This window comes from Oncorhynchus keta, chromosome 34 (assembly GCF_023373465.1).
Source record: "Oncorhynchus keta strain PuntledgeMale-10-30-2019 chromosome 34, Oket_V2, whole genome shotgun sequence".
Taxonomy (NCBI): Eukaryota; Metazoa; Chordata; class Actinopteri; order Salmoniformes; family Salmonidae; genus Oncorhynchus; species Oncorhynchus keta.
Genome location: NC_068454.1, coordinates 4849646 through 4865017, shown reverse-complemented (window position 1 = coordinate 4865017; position 15372 = coordinate 4849646). Strand labels below are relative to the sequence as shown.

General features: G+C 48.6%; 1 protein-coding gene across 2 annotated transcripts in view; it reads right to left on the bottom strand.

The window, feature by feature from the left end:
- Positions 1-15372, bottom strand: part of LOC118375798 (syntaxin-binding protein 5-like) — a 253656-nt gene that overhangs the window by 130402 nt on the left and 107882 nt on the right. For both annotated transcript variants that reach the window (XM_052492755.1, XM_052492757.1), the window contains exon 5: positions 331-465. In XM_052492755.1, the coding sequence (XP_052348715.1) occupies positions 331-465 (135 nt within the window). The remainder of the gene's footprint in view (positions 1-330; positions 466-15372) is intronic.

Genomic DNA, 15372 nt, shown 5'->3' with positions numbered 1-15372 from the left:
GTGACAGTGTAAGAGGTTTTAGGACAGAACGACATGAGGTGACAGTGTAAGAGGTTTTAGGACAGAACGACATGAGGTGACAGTGTAAGAGGTTTTAGGACAGAACGACATGAGGTGACAGTGTAAGAGGTTTTAGGACAGAACGACATGAGGTGATAGTGCAAGAGGTTTTAGGACAGAACGACATGAGGTGACAGTGTAAGAGGTTTTAGGACAGAACAACATGACATCATCACCGCTGTCAACTCAACGCCGTCATACAGTAATCCTTCTCATTATGGTAATCATTTAATCACCGACAGTTGCGTATAATCTGATGATTTAACTCACAACTCTATGGCCTTGTTCCACATGATGACGTATCCAGACAGAACGAAGGATTCGATGTTGACGATGTGTGTGTTGCCACGCTCTGTGCCCACGTACAGCCATTTACTCTGGAAGGGGATGTGGCAAAACGTGATCCTGAAGCAAAAAAAGAAGATTCATTGTTGACACATGATCAAATACGATACGATGTGTTTGATTTGGTTGTTCCACATGTGTGTGTGTGTGTGTGTGTGTGTGTGTGTGTGTGTGTGTGTGTGTGTGTGTGTGTGTGTGTGTGTGTGTGTGTGTGTGTGTGTGTGTGTGTGTGTGTGTGTGTGTGTGTGTGTGTGTGTGTGTGTGTGTGTGTGTGTGTGTGTGTGTGTGTGTGTGTGTGTGTGTGTGTGTGTGTGTGTGTGTGTGTGTGTGTGTGTGTGTGTGTGTGTGTGTGTGTGTGTGTGTGTGTGTGTGCGTGCGTGTGCGTGCGTGCGTGCGTGCGTGCGTGCGTGCGTGCGTGCGTACGTACGCGCGCGTGCGTGCGGCATGCGTGCGTGCGGCGCGTGCGTGCGTGCGTGCGTGCGTGCGTGCGTGCGTGCGTGCGTGCGTGCGTGCGTGCGTGCGTGCGTGCGTGCGTGCGTGCGTGCGTGCGTGTGCGTGTGTGTGTTTTACCTCAGATAATAGGAACAACAGCAATGATCCTACTCTCAAATACACAGTATAAATTTACATTTTCCACAATTATATCATAATTATGTTTCGGCTAACTGTCTGTAGGTTATAGATTTACGTTGCTTTGCAATGTTTTGATCAGCTCTGTTTTCCCCTGCATCCTTACAAAAGAAGGTGCTACCTAAAACCATAAAGGGTTATTCAGTTGTCCCCATAGAAGAACCCTATGGTTCTACGTGGAACCCTTTCACCAGCAAAATGTTCTACCTGAAACCAAAAAGGTTTTTCCTATGCGGACAAACAAAACATATATTTATTTTATATTGCCCAGATATTGCCCAAGTTTTGTAATATGACCCCAACACATCACTCCACATCTCCTGTCAGTCAGCGCCTGGTCTCTATGGTGATGACAGTCACTGCCTGGTCTCTATGGTGATGACAGGAATGTCCTATTAGACAACAGTCATCAATAAGTCATGTATCATGACCCTGACACAAACAGCAGTGGCCAACCTCCCAAGAGGCAGTCTTCCCCAACGTCCCAAGAGGCAGTCTTCCCCAACGTCCCAAGAGGCAGTCTTACCGACGTCCCAAGATGCAGCCTTCCTCAACGTCCCAAGAGGCAGTCGTCCCCGACGTCCCAAGATGCAGCCTTCCTCAACGTCCCAAGAGGCAGTCGTCCCCGACGTCCCAAGATGCAGCCTTCCTCAACGTCCCAAGAGGCAGTCGTCCCCGACGTCCCAAGATGCAGCCTTCCTCAACGTCCCAAGAGGCAATCTTCCCCGACGTCCCAAGAGGCAGTCTTCCCCAACGTCCCAAGAGGCAGCCTTCCCTGACGTCCCAAGAGGCAGCCTTCCCCGACGTCCCAAGAGGCAGTCTTCCCCGACGTCCCAAGAGGCAGTCCTCCCGAACATCCCAAGATGCAGCCTTCCCCGACGTCCCAAGAGGCAGTCTTCCCGAACGTCCCAAGAGGCAGCCTTCCCCGACGTCCCAAGAGGCAGTCTTCCCGACGTCCCAAGAGGCAGTCCTCCCCAACATCCCAAGATGCAGCCTTCCCCGACGTTCCAAGAGGCAGTCTTCCCCGACGTCCCAAGAGGCAGTCTTCCCCGACGTCCCAAGAGGCAGCCTTCCCCGACATCCCAAGAGGCAGTCTTCCCCGACGTCCCAAGAGGCAGTCTTCCCCGACGTCCCAAGAGGCAGCCTTCCCCGACATCCCAAGAGGCAGTCTTCCCCGACGTCCCAAGATGCAGTCTTCCCCGACGTCCCAAGATGCAGCCTTCCCCGACGTCCCAAGAGGCAGTCTTCCCCAACATCCCAAGAGGCAGTCTTCTCCGGGATAGAAAATGCCCTGCACTTTCTGTTCTTCTGCCAGGTGTTATCTCTTCTTTTCTTCCCACCCTCTCTCCCCAACTCACTGCCTCTCTCTCCCCAACTCACTGCCTCTCTCTCCCCAACTCACTGCCTCTTTATCTCACTGAACTCTGGAGCCCAAGTTTTCAGGCAAAAGCACAGATAGGTTTGTCAACAACAACAACCAAAAAAACAGTTTAAAGCAATTACCACGGCAACAGCTGCAAGCTCCTTTTTTTTGTTGTTTATCTCTCACACCGCAGTGTGTTTGCTAATTATTCCATTCCATTTCAGTAGCAAGAGACACTAACGGCTCCATTTCTACCTGTCATTTTCTCAAGTGAAAGCATGAAAGTCAAATGGGAGGCATGTACGAGGGTACTTTACTCACACGTAAAGTTATCCGTAAATATGCTACGTTGAAGGTGGAGTTATTAGGCGATCAATAAACCCTCGACAGCGAGGGCATTGCTCTGTGTCTATGTGATGTAGTGTATTCAGATCTGGACAGCGAGGGCATTGCTCTGTGTCTATGTGATGTAGTATATTCAGATCTGGACAGCGAGGGCATTGCTCTGTGTCTATGTGATGTAGTGTATTCAGATCTGGACAGCGAGGGCATTGCTCTGTGTCTATGTGATGTAGTGTATTCAGATCTGGACAGCGAGGGCATTGCTCTGTGTCTATGTGATGTAGTGTATTCAGATCTGGACAGCGAGGGCATTGCTCTGTGTCTATGTGATGTAGTGTATTCAGATCTGGACAGCGAGGGCATTGCTCTGTGTCTATGTGATGTAGTGTATTCAGATCTGGACAGCGAGGGCATTGCTCTGTGTCTATGTGATGTAGTATATTCAGATCTGGACAGCGAGGGCATTGCTCTGTGTCTATGTGATGTAGTGTATTCAGATCTGGACAGTGAGGGCATTGCTCTGTGTCTATGTGATGTAGTGTATTCAGATCTGGACAGCGAGGGCATTGCTCTGTGTCTATGTGATGTAGTGTATTCAGATCTGGACAGCGAGGGCATTGCTCTGTGTTTATGTGATGTAGTGTATTCAGATCTGGACAGCGAGGGCATTGCTCTGTGTCTATGTGATGTAGTATATTCAGATCTGGACAGCGAGGGCATTGCTCTGTGTTTATGTGATGTAGTGTATTCAGATCTGGACAGCGAGGGCATTGCTCTGTGTTTATGTGATGTAGTGTATTCAGATCTGGACAGCGAGGGCATTGCTCTGTGTCTATGTGATGTAGTATATTCAGATCTGGACAGCGAGGGCATTGCTCTGTGTCTATGTGATGTAGTGTATTCAGATCTGGACAGAGAGGACATTGCTCTGTGTCTATGTGATGTAGTGTATTCAGATCTGGACAGCGAGGGCATTGCTCTGTGTCTATGTGATGTAGTGTATTCAGATCTGGACAGCGAGGGCATTGCTCTGTGTCTATGTGATGTAGTATATTCAGATCTGGACAGCGAGGGCATTGCTCTGTGTCTATGTGATGTAGTATATTCAGATCTGGACAGCGAGGGCATTGCTCTGTGTCTATGTGATGTAGTGTATTCAGATCTGGACAGCGAGGGCATTGCTCTGTGTCTATGTGACGTAGTGTATTCAGATCTGGACAGCGAGGGCATGCTCTGTGTTTATGTGACATAGTATATTCAGATCTGGACAGCGAGGGCATGCTCTGTGTTTATGTGACATAGTATATTCAGATCTCGACAGCGAGGGCATTGCTCTGTGTCTATGTGATGTAGTGTTTTCAGCGGTAAGGTATCTGGCGGTGGCGTCATCGTGTCAGTCATTCAGTCAGTGTTAGCATCCATCAGGTTTATAAAGCAGCTTTAACTATTATACAGATCAACACTACTCTTCTCCAGTCTCTCCTGGAGAGAGGATCAGTGGGACCACTTTTCCCTAACCACCCTACCATCTCCACTGTGAGATGCAGGAATATTACATAGGAGACAAACGAGATGGGAGACAATTTAATAAGGATTTGGACCTGGTGGGGGAGAATGGTAAAATCAGGAGAGGTCAACTGTGTGAGACAATGGGGGGGGGGTTTGGGACTTCACCATGTAACAGTTTTCCTCCGTTGAAGGAGAGGAGGACCAAAATGCAGCGTGGTTAGTGTTCAATATGTTTAATCAAGAACACTACAAAATACAGGACAACAAATGTGAAAACTGAAACAGTCCTATCTGGTGCAATGACACAAAGACAGACGACAACCACCCACAAAGTACCCACAGAATATGGCTGCCTAAATATGGTTCCCAATCAGAGACAACGATAGACAGCTGTCTCTAATTGAGAACCAATCTAGGCAACCACAGACATACAAACTACCTAGAAAGGAAACAGCCCCATAAACATACAAAAACCCCTAGACATGACAAAACACATAAATCCCCCATGTCACACCCTGACCTAACCAAAATAATAAAGAACACAAAGATAACTAAGGCCAGGGCGTGAGAAACATCATTTCCCGAGCGTTGTATCAGCCACATCATCAGAGAGAGGAAAGTTGCACGTCACAACGACATATGTGAGAATCCTGTTTATTTTTCACCTATTGAGATCTAACAGCGATATCTGAAGAAGAAAAAGAAAAATGGACGAGGGATATTTACAAAAACTCTAATTCGTTTTTTTTCCTCAAGGTCAAATTGTTGCACCTTTTATGTTTGGCCTGGTGTTTCTCTGATCGTCATACGAAATGTAATTTATTTCTAAAATAATGAATACATAAATAAAGCCCAAGAGCCCTAATCAAAGCAAAGTTTAACACTCCCAACTGATGGAACTAAGCCTTGAAATCAAAGCACTTGGTTTTGGCAGAAACGTGACTAAGTCCCCACTCAGCCAATCAGCTATTAGGAGGCAACCATTTCAGACAGCCCTGTTAGATACTCATGGGGGTGCCCAGACCTCATCTCTCATTTACACTCTATTTGCATAATTTTAATTTAACTGGAAATCAAGAACTTCAGGAGCGAAAAGCAGAGACAAAAACAAGGGGGGAGATAAAGACAAGGTTTGCACAGGTCTTGGAGAGTGACCGTGCGATGGTGTGAAAGTCAAAAGGTTTTGTTTGACTCAGACAGCTTGACGAGGTGCCGTCAACACGGCTCATAATTATCAATTAAATCAGGAGGAGACGTGAGTTGAACTGACCGCCAGCTGGCTGGGCAGCCGAGGAGCTGCTATTGGGGGAAGTAATTAAGTCACGAGATAGAGATCGATGGAACATGTTGTTTCTCAATCTTGGTCACATGCCTCATGACCTTCCCATCTGTTTCTTTGACAGCTTCAGTTTCCCCACTGAGAGGAGATTAGGAGGCCATTTTGGATGAATAGCCACTCCATGTAACATTGATAGATTGCACATAAGAATGTGTTCTTAACTGATTTTCCTAGTTAAATAAAAGTTAAATTAGAGCCATGATACACCACAGTTATCCGAGAGGAGGAGCCATGATAGACCACAGTTACCTGAGAGGAGGAGCCATGATAGACCACAGTTATCTGAGAGGAGGAGCCATGATAGACCACAGTTATCTGAGAGGAGGAGCCATGATAGACCACAGTTATCTGAGAGGAGGAGCCATGATACACCACAGATATCCGAGAGGAGGAGCCATGATAGACCACAGTTATCCGAGAGGAGGAGCCATGAAACACCACAGTTATCTGACAGGAGGAGCCATGATACACCACAGATATCCGAGAGGAGGAGCCATGATAGACCACAGTTATCTGACAGGAGGAGCCATGATACACCACAGTTATCCGAGAGGAGGAGCCATGATACACCACAGTTATCCGAGAGGAGGAGCCATGATACACCACAGTTACCTGAGAGGAGGAGCCATGATACACCACAGTTATCCGAGAGGAGGAGCCATGATAGACCACAGTTATCCGAGAGGAGGAGCCATGATAGACCACAGTTACCTGAGAGGAGGAGCCATGATACACCACAGTTATCCGAGAGGAGGAGCCATGATACACCACAGTTACCTGAGAGGAGGAGCCATGATACACCACAGTTATCCGAGAGGAGGAGCCATGATAGACCACAGTTATCCGAGAGGAGGAGCCATGATAGACCACAGTTACCTGAGAGGAGGAGCCATGATACACCACAGTTATCTGAGAGGAGGAGCCATGATAGACCACAGTTATCTGAGAGGAGGAGCCATGATAGACCACAGTTATCTGAGAGGAGGAGCCATGATACACCACAGTTATCTGAGAGGAGGAGCCATGATAGACCACAGTTATCTGAGAGGAGGAGCCATGATAGACCACAGTTATCTGAGAGGAGGAGCCATGATAGACCACAGTTATCTGAGAGGAGGAGCCATGATAGACCACAGTTATCTGAGAGGAGGAGCCATGATACACCACAGTTATCTGAGAGGAGGAGCCATGATAGACCACAGTTATCCGAGAGGAGGAGCCATGATAGACCACAGTTATCTGAGAGGAGGAGCCATGATAGACCACAGTTATCTGAGAGGAGGAGCCATGATACACCACAGTTATCTGAGAGGGGGAGCCATGATACACCACAGTTATCTGAGAGGGGGAGCCATGATACACCACAGATATCTGAGAGGAGGAGCCATGATACACCACAGTTATCTGAGAGGAGGAGCCATGAAACACCAGGGGGTCGAGATGGGAGAAGAGGATAGAGGGGTCGAGATGGGAGGAGAGGATAGAGGGGTCGAGATGGGAGGAGAGGATATAGAGGGGTCGAGATGGGAGAAGAGGATAGAGGGGTCGAGAAGGGAGAAGAGGATATAGAGGGGTCGAGATGGAAGAAGAGGATATAGAGGGGTCGAGATGGAAGTAGAGGGGATAGGAGAAGAGGATAGAGGGGTAGAGAAGGGAGAAGAGGATATAGAGGGGTCGAGATGGGAGTAGAGGGGATAGGAGAAGAGGATAGAGGGGTAGAGAAGAGGATATAGAGGGGTCGAGATGGGAGTAGAGGGGATAGGAGAAGAGGATAGAGGGGTAGAGAAGGGAGAAGAGGATACAGAGGGGTAGAGATTGGAGTAGAGGGGATAGGAGAAGAGGATAGAGGGGTAGAGAAGGGAGAAGAGGATATAGAGGGGTCGAGATGGGAGTAGAGGGGATAGGAGAAGAGGATAGAGGGGTAGAGAAGGGAGAAGAGGATATAGAGGGGTCGAGATGGGAGTAGAGGGGATAGGAGAAGAGGATAGAGGGGTAGAGAAGGGAGAAGAGGATATAGAGGGGTCGAGATGGGAGTAGAGGGGATAGGAGAAGAGAGGATAGAGGGGTCGAGATGGGAGGAGAGACAGTGACAAGGAGAGGATAGAGGGGCCGAGATGGGAGGAGAGACAGTGACAAGGAGAGGATAGAGGGGCCGAGATGGGAGGAGAGACATTGACAAGGATATAGAGGGGTCGAGATGGTAGGAGAGACAGTGACAAGGAGAGGATAGAGGGGCCGAGATGGGAGGAGAAGAGAGGATAGATGGGTCGAGATGGGAGGAGAAGAGAGGATAGAGGGGTCGAGATGGTAGGAGAGACAGTGACAAGGAGAGGATAGAGGGGCCGAGATGGGAGGAGAAGAGAGGATAGATGGGTCGAGATGGTAGGAGAAGAGAGGATAGAGGGGTCGAGATGGTAGGAGAAGATGGATAGGAGAAGAGATGGTAGGAGAAGAGAGGATAGAGGGGTCGAGATGGTAGGAGAGACAGTGACAAGGAGAGGATAGAGGGGTCGAGATGGTAGGAGAGACAGTGACAAGGAGAGGATAGAGGGGTCGAGATGGTAGGAGAGACAGTGACAAGGAGAGGATAGAGGGGTCGAGATGGTAGGAGAGACAGTGACAAGGAGAGGATAGAGGGGTCGAGATGGTAGGAGAGACAGTGACAAGGAGAGGATAGAGGGGTCGAGATGGGAGGAGAGACAGTGACAAGGAGAGGATAGAGGGGTCGAGATGGGAGGAGAGACAGTGACAAGGAGAGGATAGAGGGGCCGAGATGGGAGGAGAGACAGTGACAAGGAGAGGATAGAGGGGTCGAGATGGGAGGAGAGACAGTGACAAGGAGAGGATAGAGGGGCCGAGATGGGAGGAGAGACAGTGACAAGGAGAGGATAGAGGGGTCGAGATGGGAGGAGAGACAGTGACAAGGAGAGGATAGAGGGGTCGAGATGGGAGGAGAGACAGTGACAAGGAGAGGATAGAGGGGTCGAGATGGGAGGAGAGACAGTGACAAGGAGAGGATAGAGGGGTCGAGATGGTAGGAGAGACAGTGACAAGGAGAGGATAGAGGGGTCGAGATGGGAGGAGAAGAGAGGATAGAGGGGCCGAGATGGGAGGAGAGGATAGAGGGGTCGAGATGGGAGGAGAAGAGAGGATAGAGGGGTCGAGATGGGAGGAGAAGAGAGGATAGAGGGGTCGAGATGGGAGGAGAAGAGAGGATAGAGGGGTCGAGATGGTAGGAGAGGATAGAGGGGTCGAGATGGTAGGAGAGACAGTGACAAGGAGAGGATAGAGGGGTCGAGATGGGAGGAGAGACAGTGACAAGGAGAGGATAGAGGGGTCGAGATGGGAGGAGAGACAGTGACAAGGAGAGGATAGAGGGGTCGAGATGGGAGGAGAGACAGTGACAAGGAGAGGATAGAGGGGTCGAGATGGGAGGAGAGACAGTGACAAGGAGAGGATAGAGGGGTCGAGATGGTAGGAGAGACAGTGACAAGGAGAGGATAGAGGGGTCGAGATGGGAGGAGAGACAGTGACAAGGAGAGGATAGAGGGGCCGAGATGGGAGGAGAAGAGAGGATAGAGGGGTCGAGATGGTAGGAGAAGAGAGGATAGAGGGGTAGAGATGGGAGGAGAGACAGTGACAAGGAGAGGATAGAGGGGTCGAGATGGTAGGAGAAGAGAGGATAGAGGGGTAGAGATGGGAGGAGAGACAGTGACAAGGAGAGGATAGAGGGGTCGAGATGGGAGGAGAGACAGTGACAAGGAGAGGATAGAGGGGTCGAGATGGGAGGAGAGACAGTGACAAGGAGAGGATATAGAGGGGCCGAGATGGGAGGAGAAGAGAGGATAGAGGGGTCGAGATGGTAGGAGAAGAGAGGATAGAGGGTAGAGATGGGAGGAGAGACAGTGACAAGGAGAGGATAGAGGGGTCGAGATGGGAGGAGAAGAGAGGACAGAGGGGAGAGATGGGGAGAGGAGGTCGAGAGGTAGAGGGGTCGAGAAGAGAGGATAGAGGGGTCGAGATGGGAGGAGAGACAGTGACAAGGAGAGGATAGAGGGGTCGAGATGGGAGGAGAGACAGTGACAAGGAGGAGGATAGAGGGGTCAAGAGATGGGAGATGGAGACAGTGACAAGGAGAGGATAGAGGGGTCGAGATGGGAGGAGAGACAGTGACAAGGAGAGGATAGAGGGGTCGAGATGGGAGGAGACAGTGACAAGGAGAGGATAGAGGGGTCGAGATGGGAGGAGAGACAGTGACAAGGAGAGGATAGAGGGGCCGAGATGGGAGGAGAGACAGTGACAAGGAGAGGATAGAGGGGTCGAGATGGGAGGAGAGGGGATAGGAGAAGAGGATAGAGGGGTCGAGATGGGAGGAGAGACAGTGACAAGGAGAGGATAGAGGGGTCGAGATGGGAGGAGAGACAGTTACAAGGAGAGGATAGAGGGTCGAGAAGAGGATATAGAGGGGTCGAGATGGGAGGAGAGGATAGAGGGGTCGAGATGGGAGGAGAGACAGTGACAAGGAGACGATAGAGGGGTCGAGATGGGAGGAGAGGATAGAGGGGTCGAGATGGGAGGAGAGACAGTGACAAGGAGACGATAGAGGGGTCGAGATGGGAGGAGAGGATAGAGGGGTCGAGATGGGAGGAGAGACAGTGACAAGGAGAGGATAGAGGGGTCGAGATGGGAGGAGAGACAGTGACAAGGAGAGGATAGAGGGGTCGAGATGGGAGGAGAGACAGTGACAAGGAGAGGATAGAGGGGTCGAGATGGGAGGAGAGACAGTGACAAGGAGAGGATAGAGGGGCCGAGATGGGAGGAGAGACAGTGACAAGGAGAGGATAGAGGGGTCGAGATGGGAGGAGAGGGGATAGGAGAAGAGGATAGAGGGTCGAGATGGGAGGAGAGACAGTGACAAGGAGAGGATAGAGGGGTCGAGATGGGAGGAGAGACAGTGACAAGGAGAGGATAGAGGGGTCGAGAAGAGGATATAGAGGGGTCGAGATGGGAGGAGAGGATAGAGGGGTCGAGATGGGAGGAGAGACAGTGACAAGGAGACGATAGAGGGGTCGAGATGGGAGGAGAGGATAGAGGGGTCGAGATGGGAGGAGAGACAGTGACAAGGAGACGATAGAGGGGTCGAGATGGGAGGAGAGGATAGAGGGGTCGAGATGGGAGGAGAGACAGTGACAAGGAGAGGATAGAGGGGTCGAGATGGGAGGAGAGACAGTGACAAGGAGAGGATAGAGGGGTCGAGATGGTAGGAGAGGATAGAGGGGCCGAGATGGGAGGAGAGACAGTGACAAGGAGAGGATAGAGGGGTCGAGATGGTAGGAGAGACAGTGACAAGGAGAGGATAGAGGGGTCGAGATGGTAGGAGAGGATAGAGGGGGGTCGAGAAGGAGGAGAGGATAGAGGGGCCGAGATGGGAGGAGAAGAGAGGATAGAGGGGTCGAGATGGGAGGAGAAGAGAGGATAGAGGGGTCGAGATGGGAGGAGAGGATAGAGGGGCCGAGATGGGAGGAGAAGAGAGGATAGAGGGGTCGAGATGGGAGGAGAGGATAGAGGGGCCGAGATGGGAGGAGAGACAGTGACAAGGAGAGGATAGAGGGGTCTAGATGGGAGGAGAGACAGTGACAAGGAGAGGATAGAGGGGTCGAGATGGTAGGAGAGACAGTGACAAGGAGAGGATATAGAGGGGTCGAGATGGGAGGAGAGACAGTGACAAGGAGAGGATATAGAGGGGTCGAGATGGGAGGAGAGACAGTGACAAGGAGAGGATAGAGGGGCCGAGATGGGAGGAGAGACAGTGACAAGGAGAGGATAGAGGGGTCGAGATGGTAGGAGAGACAGTGACAAGGATATAGAGGGGCCGAGATGGGAGGAGAGGATAGAGGGGTCGAGATGGGAGGAGAGGGGATAGGAGAAGAGGATAGAGGGGTAGAGAAGAGGATATAGAGGGGTCGAGATGGGAGGAGAGGGATAGGAGAAGAGGATAGAGGGGTAGAGAAGAGGATATAGAGGGGTCGAGATGGGAGGAGAGACAGTGACAAGGAGAGGATAGAGGGGCCGAGATGGTAGGAGAAGAGAGGATAGAGGGGTCGAGATGGGAGGAGAGGGGATAGGAGAGACAGTGACAAGGAGAGGATAGAGGGGTCGAGATGGGAGGAGAGACAGTGACAAGGAGAGGATAGAGGGGTCGAGATGGGAGGAGAGGATAGAGGGGTCGAGATGGGAGGAGAGACAGTGACAAGGAGAGGATAGAGGGGTCGAGATGGGAGGAGAGACAGTGACAAGGAGAGGATAGAGGGGTCGAGATGGGAGGAGAGACAGTGACAAGGAGAGGATAGAGGGGCTCGAGATGGGAGGAGAGACAGTGACAAGGAGATGCTAAATATCATCTGATTTTGTGTTGATCCAATCACCTGCTTCGGGAAGATCAAAACTCCTCCAAGGCAATACTGCTGCTCACGAATCTGGTTACAAACAACTGATTACAAACAACTGAAAATTCCTATACCAAAACACACACTGACGTCATAGCAGAAATAATCAGATAAAATCTAGCGTACATGTGAACGTGATGGGGATGATCTCGGCAGGAAAATGTCACTTCCCATCTCGGAGCTACTGGAAATCTATTACAAATGTCACATCCCACCTAGGAGCAACTGGAAATCTATTACAAATGTCACTCCCCACCTAGGAGCAACTGGATATCTATTACAAATGTCACATCCCACCTAGGAGCAACTGGATATCTATTACAAATGTCACATCCCACCTAGGAGCTACTGGAAATCTATTACAAATGTCACATCCCACCTAGGAGCTACTGGAAATCTATTACAAATGTCACATCCCACCTAGGAGCTACTGGAAATCTATTACAAATGTCACTTCCTACCTAGGAGCTACTGGACATCTATTACAAATGTCACTTCCCACCTAGGAGCTACTGGAAATCTATTACAAATGTCACTTCCTACCTAGGAGCTACTGGAAATCTATTACAAATGTCACTTCCTACCTAGGAGCTACTGGAAATCTATTACAAATGTCACTTCCTACCTAGGAGCTACTGGAAATCTATTACAAATGTCACATCCCACCTAGGAGCTACTGGAAATCTATTACAAATGTCACTTCCCACCTAGGAGCAACTGGAAATCTATTACAAATGTCACTTCCCACCTAGGAGCTACTGGAAATCTATTACAAATGTCACTTCCTACCTAGGAGCTACTGGAAATCTATTACAAATGTCACTTCCCACCTAGGAGCTACTGGAAATCTATTACAAATGTCACATCCCACCTAGGAGCTACTGGAAATCTATTACAAATGTCACTTCCTACCTAGGAGCTACTGGAAATCTATTACAAATGTCACTTCCCACCTTGGAGCTACTGGAAAGCTATTACAAATGTCACTTCCCACCTAGGAGCTACTGGAAATCTATTACAAATGTCACTTCCTACCTAGGAGCTACTGGAAATCTATTACAAATGTCACTTCCCACCTAGGAGCAACTGGAAATCTATTACAAATGTCACTTCCCACCTAGGAGCTACTGGAAATCTATTACAAATGTCACTTCCCACCTAGGAGCAACTGGAAATCTATTACAAATGTCACTTCCCACCTAGGAGCTACTGGGAAATCTATTACAAATGTCACTTCCTACCTAGGAGCTACTGGAAATCTATTACAAATGTCACTTCCCACCTAGGAGCTACTGGAAATCTATTACAAATGTCACTTCCTACCTAGGAGCTACTGGAAATCTATTACAAATGTCACATCCCACCTAGGAGCTACTGGAAATCTATTACAAATGTCACATCCCACCTAGGAGCTACTGGAAATCTATTACAAATGTCACTTCCCACCTAGGAGCTACTGGAAATCTATTACAAATGTCACATCCCACCTAGGAGCTACTGGAAGTCTATTACAAATGTCACATCCCACCTAGGAGCTACTGGAAATCTATTACAAATGTCACTTCCCACCTAGGAGCAACTGGAAATCTATTACAAATGTCACTTCCCACCTAGGAGCTACTGGAAATCTATTACAAATGTCACTTCCTACCTAGGAGCTACTGGAAATCTATTACAAATGTCACTTCCCACCTAGGAGCTACTGGAAATCTATTACAAATGTCACTTCCTACCTAGGAGCTACTGGAAATCTATTACAAATGTCACATCCCACCTAGGAGCTACTGGAAATCTATTACAAATGTCACATCCCACCTAGGAGCTACTGGAAATCTATTACAAATGTCACTTCCCACCTAGGAGCTACTGGAAATCTATTACAAATGTCACATCCCACCTAGGAGCTACTGGAAGTCTATTACAAATGTCACATCCCACCTAGGAGCTACTGGAAATCTATTACAAATGTCACATCCCACCTAGGAGCAACTGGAAATCTATTACAAATGTCACTTCCCACCTAGGAGCTACTGGAAATCTATTACAAATGTCACTTCCTACCTAGGAGCTACTGGAAATCTATTACAAATGTCACTTCCCACCTAGGAGCAACTGGAAATCTATTACAAATGTCACTCCCCACCTAGGAGCTACTGGAAATCTATTACAAATGTCACTTCCTACCTAGGAGCTACTGGAAATCTATTACAAATGTCACTTCCCACCTAGGAGCAACTGGAAATCTATTACAAATGTCACTTCCCACCTAGGAGCTACTGGAAATCTATTACAAATGTCACATCCCACCTAGGAGCTACTGGAAATCTATTACAAATGTCACATCCCACCTAGGAGCTACTGGAAATCTATTACAAATGTCACTTCCCACCTAGGAGCTACTGGAAATCTATTACAAATGTCACTTCCTACCTAGGAGCTACTGGAAATCTATTACAAATGTCACTTCCCACCTAGGAGCTACTGGAAATCTATTACAAATGTCACTTCCCACCTAGGAGCTACTGGAAATCTATTACAAATGTCACTTCCTACCTAGGAGCTACTGGAAATCTATTACAAATGTCACTTCCCACCTTGGAGCTACTGGAAAGCTATTACAAATGTCACTTCCCACCTAGGAGCTACTGGAAATCTATTACAAATGTCACTTCCCACCTTGGAGCTACTGGAAATCTATTACAAATGTCACTTCCCACCTTGGAGCTACTGGAAAGCTATTACAAATGTCACTTCCTACCTAGGAGCTACTGGAAATCTATTACAAATGTCACTTCCCACCTAGGAGCAACTGGAAATCTATTACAAATGTCACTTCCCACCTAGGAGCTACTGGAAATCTATTACAAATGTCACATCCTACCTAGGAGCTACTGGAAATCTATTACAAATGTCACTTCCTACCTAGGAGCTACTGGAAATCTATTACAAATGTCACTTCCCACCTAGGAGCTACTGGAAATCTATTACAAATGTCACATCCTACCTAGGAGCTACTGGAAATCTATTACAAATGTCACTTCCCACCTAGGAGCTACTGGAAATCTATTACAAATGTCACATCCTACCTAGGAGCTACTGGAAATCTATTACAAATGTCACTTCCTACCTAGGAGCTACTGGAAATCTATTACAAATGTCACTTCCTACCTAGGAGCTACTGGAAATCTATTACAAATGTCACTTCCCACCTAGAAGCAACTGGAAATCTATTACAAATGTCACTTCCCACCTAGGAGCTACTGGAAATCTATTACAAATGTCACTTCCTACCTAGGAGCTACTGGAAATCTATTACAAATGTCACTTCCTACCTAGGA